This window comes from Orycteropus afer, unplaced genomic scaffold (assembly GCF_000298275.1).
Source record: "Orycteropus afer afer isolate SDZICR_OR568_19922 unplaced genomic scaffold, OryAfe1.0 scaffold00356, whole genome shotgun sequence".
In the NCBI taxonomy this organism is placed as follows: domain Eukaryota; kingdom Metazoa; phylum Chordata; class Mammalia; order Tubulidentata; family Orycteropodidae; genus Orycteropus; species Orycteropus afer.
The window spans coordinates 364,117-375,159 of record NW_006921943.1 but is presented as its reverse complement, the minus strand read 5'-3'; the positions used below and the strand labels follow the sequence as shown (position 1 = coordinate 375,159).

At 44.3% G+C, this 11,043-nt stretch overlaps 1 protein-coding gene across 1 annotated transcript in view; it reads left to right on the top strand.

The window, feature by feature from the left end:
• The window catches only part of LOC103207168 (cytochrome b5), a 46,925-nt gene extending 38,881 nt beyond the window's left edge, over positions 1 to 8,044 (top strand). The window contains exons 4-5 of the mRNA XM_007952727.1: positions 6,331 to 6,365; positions 7,963 to 8,044. Coding sequence (XP_007950918.1) covers positions 6,331 to 6,365; positions 7,963 to 8,044 — 117 coding nt within the window. The remainder of the gene's footprint in view (positions 1 to 6,330; positions 6,366 to 7,962) is intronic.
• The last annotated feature ends 2,999 nt before the right edge of the window (positions 8,045 to 11,043 follow it).

Genomic DNA, 11,043 nt, shown 5'->3' with positions numbered 1-11,043 from the left:
CTCTTGTAAGGTTGGTCTGATTTTAATGAATTCCCTTCATTTCTGCTTATCTGGAAATCTCCTAATTTCACCATCATATTTGATGGGCAATTTTGCTGGGTATATAATTCTTGGTTGAAAATTTTTCTCTTTCAGGATTTTATATATACCATCCCATTGCCTTCTCGCTTGCATGGTTTGTGCTGAGAAATCAGAGCTTATTCTTACTGGCTGTCCTTTGTAAGTAACTTTTTGTTTTTCCCATCCTGCTTTCAGGATTCTTTCTTTGTCTTTGGTTTTGATGAGTTTTATGATGATATTTCTTGGTGATTTTGTTTTGGGGTGTATCCTATTTGGGGTTCATTGGACTCCCTAAATGATATATTCTCATCTTTCATCATATCAGGGAAGTTCTCTTCCAACAAATCTTGGACAATTCTCTCGGTGGTTTTCTTTTTCTGTTCCTGTTCTGGAATTCCAGTGACACGTAGGTTATTCCTTTTTTATGGTATCCCACATGAATCTTAGGCTTTCTTCATTTAGTTTTGAACTTTTTTCTGATTATCCCTTTCCAGAGAAGTATTCAGGTATTTGTCTTCAGTCTCATTAATTCTATCTTCCATTGCATCAATTCTACTCCTTTGCCCTTTCAATGTGTTATCTAATTCTGTCAATTTAGTATTAATGTTCTGGATTTCTATCTGTAGATTTGGAATAATTTCTGATTTTTCATTTATTTTGTCATTTTGTTCTTGTATTGTCTTTTGAAATTGTTCTAGGGTTTTGTCTGTGTTTTCCTTGGTCTGTCTCTGAGTCTTTTGAAGATACCTAAATATAATTCTTTTGAACTCCTTATCAGAGAGTTCCAATGCTGTTTTTTCCTCAGGGATGTGTTCTGGGTCTGTATCCTGCTCCCTTGTTTCTATCACTTTATCTTACTTCTTTGTGTGGACTGTGATGGTCTGTTGTCTCTGAGACATTGTGGTGGTGTTGTATTTAGATCTCTGTTAACTGTTTGTGAAGAGCAGCCAAGGGTGAGCAGGCTCTTCTTGGTGGTGGTTTATTGTTGGCCCGTTGGTAGAGAAGGAAGTGGTGGATCTCACTCAGTAATTGAAGCTGTAGGAGGTGTTGGTGTAGTGTGTTTTATGGGGACTGTTGCTGTCTTCCACTGTTAGACAAAAATAACAATTGAATAACCTTCAAAAAAGTAAAAGCAAATGGACAAAACACACACTGTAATCACACAGGAATAGTAACCATAAAAAGAAAAAAAGGGGAAAAGGAAAAAAAATGCAATATCTGGAGAGAGGTCAATAAAAGAAAAAAGGTAAGGAAGAAGAATAATGAAGAAAAAATGGCAAAAAAAATGCAAAAAGAAAAATAAGGAATGGGGTTAACCATGAGAAAGAAAAAAAAAAAAAAAAAATTGCAACCAGGAACAGGAAAAAGAAAAAAAGCTGAAAACTAGAACCTGGAAGGGGAAGAATAAAGAATAATAGTAAAAGCACAAAAGTGGTAATAATGATAGTAGTTTTAAAACAGACAAAAATAAACTAAAAAACAGAAAATAGAAAAAAGGAAAAATCAGGGAAGGGTGTGGCAGGGCACCCAGGCTCCATCCGAGCACACAGACTGAGATGGAACTCCTGCCAGCCCAGAAGGTGGGTGGGAGTGAGGGATGGCCACACCTCTGTTCATCAAGATGGTGTGGGGTATAAGAGTAACAAGGGGAATGTTGCACCTTTCCGGTCATCTGTGGCTGGAATGTCCTTGCGATTTCAGGCAAGTGGAGACTGTTTTTAAGTCCCTGGAATCTGGGAGAATGCTGTTGCTTTAAATATCCAAAATGGTCAAACCACTTGTAAACATTCAAAATGGCTGCGCCCTTTAGACGGGTAAAAATCCACAACTCAGCCCGCCTCCCACTCCACTGCTTCCCCCTTTTATTCCCCAGCCACCAGAGCAGTCCTCCGTGCAGTCCCTGGCTAGCAGGGCTGATTTTTAGGTTAATTCTTAGGTCGTACCACCACTCAGCAGTATCCAGCTGTCTGTGCCATCAGGATCGCTGCCAGACCGCCGTTCCGTATGTCTCCTTTTTTGGTGTTTTCATGGAACTTCTTCTACTAGTTGGAGTTTAGTTCACTTATATATCCTTCCCGTCAAGGCTCAGGGACCCAGGATTATCTTCTGTATCTGTGTTATAATTGATTTCCCATTTCTTTGTTGAAGAAGGTCTGTGCATTCTTTCTGCCTATTCTCCCATCTTACTGGAACTCCAGGAAATAGTCATTTTAAGCTCTGGTGAACCAACCCTTCTCTGTAAACGAACCATCCCAGTTATATTTGAAGATAAATCCATAGTAATAATTGGTGAGAACAGCCATGACGTGGTAGCAGCATGTCCAAAAAGGGCAAGTAGGCAGAATCGTTCTTAGCTGTAAGGAAAGGACTATGGGGGGAATTTTGCTTAAAATAAACAACATTGAGAGCATGTGATTTTGGGTTTGGCTGAGGCCCCTGGTTTTGTTAAGAGTCTGACAGCAAGGCTCCCCTGAGCTGGTTATGTTAAGAAGCATGAAACACATTGTTCTGGCTGTTACTGACTAAGCATTGTCTTTAATGTGTCGCAGAGTCTAAGCAATTAATCCAGTAATTCAAGCATAAATGCCACGTTCACCCCAGATAGTCCAGTAGAGAGCTTATGTAAGGCAGCTTTTCCTGTGCCAAAACGCATAAGCTCCACCTTGGTGTTATCAACACTTCAGGAAGATAACAGATGGACTTCAGAATTTTGGTTGCCTCTGTGAGGGTTGCTCAAGTCCTTGCTGTTTGTTCACCTGACTGCATTGTCTTTTCTCAGGCTACTTTTAAGGTAGCTAGAATTCTGTGCTCAGGGCAGTTTTTGCTTTTTCCCTGAAGTCTGTCATAAAAATGTGTTTTTCCTGTCCGGTGTTCAGTCTATTAATAGTATTGCTGTACATTGTTCAGCCATAGCAAAGATCCGTGTGATTTGGATCATACATGAATGTAGGTCAACTGCAGGTCAGACCATGTCCCTAACCCAGAAATCCACAGCAGAAAGGGCCAGTAAAGAGCATCGAGGACCCTGGTGGTCAGCCTGGTCCAGCATAACAGCGTTGTTTTTGAAGTGCAGGCTCCACTCCTCTTCATTTACTTGGAGAGAGGTCAGTGTGTGTGACAGCACAGACAGTGTGTCTTCTGATGGCTCCTGGTCTGGTGTGGTTTTCTGTTTGGACTTTCTGTTTTAAAGTGTTGTTTACTTTAAAAGTTTGGATATTTTGGAGACAGGGCAAGGATCCATGGTAAAAAGTCCACACAGGGACTTTTGCTTTCAACCTTAAGGAGAGCTCTCCTGACAGCATTGAGATAGAGTGCTGCAAGGCTTGGCTCAGCGTTACACAGTGGATCATCCTGCTGGGTATAGAAGGCCTCACTGGAGTGAGGATCATGCTAACTTTTTAACATCAGTTCTTTCTACTCTATCTAGAGATTTTACAGACTGATCGACTTTGGAGTGTTTTTGTTTAAACATTGGTCTTCCTCCTCTTTTATGACTTTGTTTAAAGTAGAGGAGAGCTGGAGGAATATGTGCCAAGAGGCTTTAAGCAAATAAGATGGAAGAAAAGAAATGAATGTTTTTCTAGATTTGTCTTTCTTGTGCTTGTAGTTTACCAGCAGACTAGCACGTCCGTCAGTGGTTCCTTTTGTGTGAATGAAGGTGTACGTGTAGCCACCTGCCTATCTCCAGACCAGTACACACGTCCTGTTTTCTGAAGTGTCCAGATGCTGCTGCAGAGAAACCCAGTGCACTTGTGAAATGAGAGGTAGCCAGATCACCAGCTGGACCTGCCCCAAGGAAGCATGATGTTAAGTTGCCGATTAAGATGATAGCCATAAACACACAAATTTAGCACTTTTAATGGAACAGATGCATGTCTATCAAATTGGCTCACATGGAGGATATTAGAAATCACAGTGCCTGTCATTCATTGCAGTTCTCAGAGCACTGCTGTGTCTGTCCCTGTGAGACAGACTTGCCATGGAGGCAACGAGAATACTTGGAGGTGAGCCTCACACACTCCTTTCCAGGCCTGTCGGTTGAAGGCTAGGAAGTAGCTTCTGTGGGCTCTGGATGTGATGTGAACGCATCAGTCCACTAGGAGTACCTTAGGGGAGAGAACGTCTTTGAGCTGAGCAATGTCAGAGTGAGATGAACTGTGGTAGATGTGATGGCTGTCTTACAGATAGATGCTTGATAGGGTCTGCTTGTTTCTATGTGGAGTTTATCTGCACTGATTGAATTGCTGACCTTTGTCTAATGTAAATTGCAGCTTTCCAGGTCATGAGTACTGGTGGCTGAGTTGCAGTGGAGATGAGAGGCTTGTTCTCCCTGTTCATTGTTGGTACATTTGATATCTACATACAGAAATCCAGCTGAGGTGCCCTCCATCACTGGTTACCAGGACAGTTTTCTTTTTCACAGTGTGACAAGTGGTGATTTACACTTGATTGGACTCTCCTGCGTCCCTGGGTGATGGAGCCTAGTGGATAAGAAGCCATCCAAAGTGTGTGTGACTTTGTTGTTAAGTTTACCTGTTTCAAAGGTCATGGTGGTGGTGGAGGGCAGGGTAGCGGTGGCAGAGGCACCCTGGTAGCAGCATCAGCATTAGCACTCATGGTGACTTTAGCACTCTTGGCTACTATGAAGCGAGAGGAAGACAGGCAGCTGAGTTTCATAGAGTTGTTAGTCTGTTCGGTGAATCGTGTGTGCATGTACTTCAGTACGACAATGTGATAGTCATGCCATGACTGCAGGCCTTATTTTCTAAGAGAACTAGGTGCTTTCCAGTCAGCCTGACTCCGGGTGACCTCATACGTGTCAGAGTAGAACTGTGCTTCCCAAGGCTTTCAACTTTTCGACTTTCGATTTTGGGGCGGTTGACTGCCAGCCTTTCTTCCCAGGAGCTGTGTGGTGGACTCGAGTCTTTTCGGGGTGTTAATCGTGCGTGCCCTCAGGGACTCTTGTCCAGGTGGACTCCTAGCCTTCGGCGGGCTGCTGCTTTTCACTCCAGAACGGATCGTGTCTTTCTTCTATAGCTAAACAACAGTTTCTGAGCATTTTGATTATTTCTGGTAACTCTTGTATAAATTTGACGCATAGATGCAAAAATTGAAGAATAATCTTGCAGTGCAGTAGTTAGGAATATTTTTTTCTAGTCTCTAAGATTTAACACTGTTAAAAACTGCTAAGTGGTTTATATTTAAATGACTTATTTTTCCCCCCTCTGTGTCAGGAATCTTAAAGGTGATACTTCAAGGTTGGTGGCCTCGCGACTGCTTGGCTTGCTCTTCCTTTTCCTGGGGGTGTGTTAACCGTGCTGGGCAGAGCGTTGCTTTGCCTCGCAGCACACGGCTGGCGCATGCTTGGCTGATGCGGTTTGGTCCTGCGCTTTGGGAGGCAGCTGAGCTGTGACTCGAGCCCTCGGCTGCTTTACTCACGGCTGCTGCATAAGTGTGAGGTGTTACTAATGTTTGGGCTGTTGTGGCGTATCTAAAGGATGCTTCTTAATATATTTTCAAGCCTGGGGAGGTATGTGCTTCATGATTGCACAGATACTCAGCTATTTGGGGAAATAGGCATTAGTCCAAGTCATTTTTGCACTGTGCTGGCATTGCTGAGAAGACTGTGGCTGAGAAGGTCGGAAGGTCATGCAGACCAAGGTGTGGAAGGCTCAGCGCTCCCTCCTGGAGGGTGTCGTCGGTGATGGTGTGAGCCCTGAGCCAAGCACCCTGGAGGCTGCTGGGCCTCTGGGGCTGTAGCATGGAGGAGGGCTATGTGCGCAAAGGACAGGCCTTACTTGTTTTCTGTTTGGTTGACATGTCTTTTCATACAATTGAGGTACATTTTCACTTCACATAAGATTTGAGTAAGTGATATTTTTCTTGAACATTCTATTTATGCTTTTGAAGAATAAAACCGAGCTTCCTGAAGAGATGCTGTTGTGGGGTGTGTTTAAACGGTTCTGTGCTGAAGCATTCAGATACCCATTACATGCAATGTATTTTGTCTTGTATATTAATTTTTTAACATTTTCTTTCAAATGATCAAGCTTAACTAATATTAAGTAATTTAAATGCAGAAAATTCTGTAAATGTTTTCTTCTGAAAAAAATTGTGACATTAAGCATTTTAATTAAAGTTTTGAAGTCACATTCCCTCAGTATATCTTGAAGAACACATTAAATCAAATATTGTGACCTTCTTCTAACAGGATGTTAGTCAGTTGAGTAAGTATTCACACTTGAACTTGCCTTTTCTTTCTTGTTTCAGGAAACTCTCATTACGACTGTTGATTCAGACTCCAGGTGTGTAAGGTGCTCCTTTCCACGATGCATCCGTTTGGGGGTTTGGGGCTCCTAAAGTCAGGTTGGGCTGGGGCCCTTGGCCTATCTGAAGCCCCTCTGCATGCTTGAATTCCCTCGTGTCCTTTCATGGTGGTTGTCCAGGCTGGGCTTGACACCCACACAGTGTCCCTGGATGGTCCAGCAGTCGGTCCTGTCGGAGTGCTCAGGCCAGCCAGCACTCTCCATAGCCACCCCAGCTTTTCCTTCTGCATCGCCCCCAGAAGCGTGCAGGATGCACGGAATCTCTGTTTTCCCCTGGTGCCAAGCTTGGAAGCAGCCATTTGTGTCTAGTCTGTTTCGTGCCCAATTGCCCTGCCCAGTCTGTGGGTGTTCTGCTACACCCCTGCCTGCAGGCAGTACCTCTCTTACTTTGTCTGATGTGACAGTTTCTTCCTGTACAGAAACTGAAAGCCCCAACAAACTCCGAGATGAAAATGACACTCGTAATCCTTTTGAAGTTTAAATCTTTATACTGAACTTAGTGTTCAATTAGTGCTGTGTGAAGAGTTTTAAAGGATAGAAAGTCTATACAAAAAAAAAAAAAAAAAAACCCAAACTCACTGCCAAACTCGATCCCAACTCATAATGACCCCTCCTTGGGTTTCCGAGGCAGTATCTTTACAGAAGTAGGTTGCCCAGTCTTCCTTCTGAGGAGTGGCTGGTGGTCTTGAACCGCCAACCTTCTGGTTAGCAGTCAAATGCCTTAGGCACTACACCACCGGAAGGTCTATGGCAGGAAAAAATACACATATATCTGCCTTTATTCAGGCTCTAAAACCTGAGTGTTTATTTTTGTAAGAAATGATAAATTTGAATGTAAATTGCAGGTATTCTTTCTAGCTCTGCCTGTGATCAATCCGCAGTTTATAGTAGATCAAATTCTTGCCTGAGGCCAAACGGTATGTGAATTAAGTGAGTGGTTTGGGAATGCATTCATTTCTTAACACCTTAAATCCACCAAGCACAGATCATGACACTGTCTGGCATGGTGGAATGATGGCCCCTGGTAGCAACCTCCAGGGACACATGGTTTGGACTCCTGACTACAGTGTAGCAAACATGACATTCCCAAAATGAGCATCATGGTCTCTGGCTCTCAGTCTTGTGCCATTTTAAAGTCTTCATTAGTGTGTGCAGTTAGACTGAAACATGCAAGGAACAGGCAGTTTCATCAGTTTGGGATTTAACCCAGAGTTTGTAACTTTTAGATAAAACTTTGCTCCTAAGTAGTGCCTGTGTGAAGTGATTCCTGGCTGTTCGTGTGAAGTTTATGGAAATTGGTCTTAGTTCACCTGGTGGGGTCATTGGTTTTCTTATAATGCGATCTGGACAGGGATAGGATTGGCTGGGATGGGACCAGGTCGAATCAGATAGCTTCCCAGTGCAGTAGGGCATGTGTCCCAGCACACCACTTTTAGCCACCCAGTATTGTCTTTTCAGCTGTGTGGGATATGGAGGTAAGAGAGGGTACCTTGGGAATGTCCTACCAGAAGGAACAAGCATTTAAGTCCCTGCCTCAGCGGCCATGTGGCTCTCACTGCCCACCGTCTCTTTGCAGTTGGTGGACCAATTGGGTGATCCCGGCCATCTCGGCACTGGTCGTGGCCCTGATGTACCGCTTCTACACAGCAGAGAACTAATCTCTTCTCAGCAGCCTGTGCAAGAAATGACTGAGAAGCCAACGCAACGGTCTACTGGGCATGACAGAAACGTCCCCTGGAAAACAATTATACCACGTCTCTCTCCCACCCTTTCCTTTAGAAACACAGCAGAACGAGCCGGCTGTGTTTCTGTGTTCTGCTCACGAGCGTTTCTTTCAGAACGTGCCTTTCCTTCATCAACGTTTCTCACTACATAACTCAGTTAATGCCTCTTTCAGAGCGTGCCTCTCCCTCATCAGCAGTGTTTTGCTGTTTCTCACTACATAACTCGGTTATTGAGCCAAATATGACCATTTTAATATACATCTAGCTTTGAACATATCCACCAGGCTTGCCTGTCTGCTTGGCATGTTGTGTTGAATCCCTTAATGTCTTGGCCCTTCAGACCCACTGGCAGGTGCGACCGAAGGTGAAAAGCAGTCTGTGTGGCTCTTCTGCACATCTTCGTGTCTCACAGAATGACTGGTACCTCACATGGCCCATGTGGTGCCTTCATCAGGGAAATCGAGGAAGTGTAGTGCAAAGGTTTCTAATCGTTGTTTTCCCTGGAAAGAAAAGACAGACCCATAGAAGAAGTTCCATTTCATCTTTCATTAGGGACCCAGTGACAAACACCCACCTGTGAGCTCTGAGAACATCACCACTGCCTGCTCTCAGCTTAAATATATCCGTCCAAAGACCTTCTCAGGTCCCTGTGGGTTCTAAAGTTTTAAAAATCCCTCATTAGAAGTGAAAGGTGTGTATGCACCTTTCTGAGGAATGTTGCGTCCCTGATTTGTGACAACAGAGTTGTGAAGGAAATTGTGGTCATTTGGAATCTGTTCTTTGAAGTAATGGCCGCTGCCAGTGAGTACGCCACTGGGCACTGGGATGGCTCTGTCCACCTCCTCACTGGCAGCTCAGGCCAGGCTGACTCAGTCACCTTCCACTTACTGTCCTCTGCCCCGTCCCTTTGTCTTTGAAACATGGAAACTCGAGGGATGGATTTTTAGACTCTTAAGAACTTTGTAGTTAGCCATGATCACACCTGTTCTCATTGGCACATTAGCCACATAAGCAATAGATTTCTTCAGAAATGGCGAAAACTGGGACAGAATTTTGTTTTATTTCAGAGTGTAGCTTTATAATCGATAACGTTCATCCTCATTCCCTGCCTTCTTTGTCATTGAAATTTAGAAGGTAGGGAAGCAGGCTGTAATGCAAGTGAAAACTTACCTTGCAGAAAAATCCTTTATTCAGATTTTAATAAACATGTGCCTGGAACAAAAGCATGCCTCATGATGGATTTGAAATGGAGTGCTTGAAACAAAAATCACAGATTTAAAACTCAAGAGGCTCTGACATACACAGTTACTATTACGCATGTTTAATCCTGGATAGATCAGTGGCGAACTAAAGAGATGACTGCCTTCATACCGTTTTGTTTCCTAATGGAGGTGAAATTCATGTGTGTAACAAACTATTTTGAAGTGACAGTTCAGTGGTATTTAGTACACTTACAAATGTGCAGCCACCCTCTTTGTCTTGTTCCCAAGCCCTAAAGGGAGCAGACTGGTTTGTGCTTGTTTTGGTATAAGTATCAGTAGAACCAAGCATTTATCATTTCAGTGTGTTTTCACAGGTCCCATTTCGTGACACTGTTTACATTCATCACTACCCACTGTCCGATTCCAGATTTTTCAGTCACCCTGAACAGACACCAAGTGAGTGGCTCCTTCTTGCACCTTCCCTCCTATCCGTTGTCAATTCTGACTCGTACTAACCCTAGGTGGCAGTGTAGACCTGTCACATAGGGTTTTCTAGGCTGTAGTTTTTATGGGAGCAGATTGCCTGGTCTTGTCTCCCACAGAGCTGCTGCCTAGTTCAAATGATGGACCTCCGGGTCAGCAGCCATGTACTTACCCGTTGGGTCAGCCCCTGAAACTGCTCATAAACTTTGGTCTGTCTATGATGGTCTGGTCTAGACTTTTCATGTAAGTGAGATCCTTTAATACTTGTCCGTTTGTGCCTCACGACTGGGCAATCTACTTCCATAGAGATACCACCTCAGAAACCCAAGGAGGAGTCACTATGAGTTGGGATCGACTCGACAGCAGTGAGTTTAGTTTTTCAGTTTCACTCAGCTCAGTGTTTTCAAGGTTGATCTATGTTGTGGCATGTGTCAGGACTTTATTTCTCTTTATAGCTGAGTAATAGCCCACTGAAGATCCTGGTGATGTATTGGTTGAAGGGCTCAGGGGCTAAGCGAAAGATTGGCTATTTCAACCACTCAGTCACTCCCCCAGAGAAAGATCTGGCAATCTGCTCTCCTGAACATCACAGCCTGGGAAGTCCTATGGGGCACCTTTGCTCTGACGTCACGGGTTGCTGTGAGTTGGGATTGATTCAGAGGCACACCACCACAGTGAGACTCTGTGATAAGGCAGTGGGCATTGGTGGTTCAGTGGTAGAATGCTGCCTTCCACATGGGAGACCCAAGTTCAACTCCTGGCCAGTGGGCCTCCTGGGCAGTCCCCACCCACATGGCCGTGGGGCCTGGCGTGCTGCTGTGTATGATACTGAAGGGGTTTTGGTGGAACTTCCAGACTAGGCAGACAGTCCAGTAATTTCCTTCCAAAAGCCAGTTAACAAAGACCTTGTGGACATCGTGGTCTGACCTGTTGTACATGGGGTGGGCCAGCTCAAGGGCAGCTGAAGCCAAAAACCACACCCACTGGAGTGGACAGTGGATGCTGTTTATCCATCTGTTGATAAAGAACTTGTGGACCATCGTGGTCTGACCTGTTGCATATGGGGTGGGCCAGCTTGACGGCAGCTCACGCCAAAAACCATACCCACTGGAGGGGACAGTGGATGCTTTGTTTATCCATCTGTTGATGGACTTTAAGTTGTCCCCACCATGAGAGTATTGTGAGCAGTGCTGTAATGAACATCGGACGCTTCGAATCAAGGATTTCCATGCAGACCTACTCATCTTC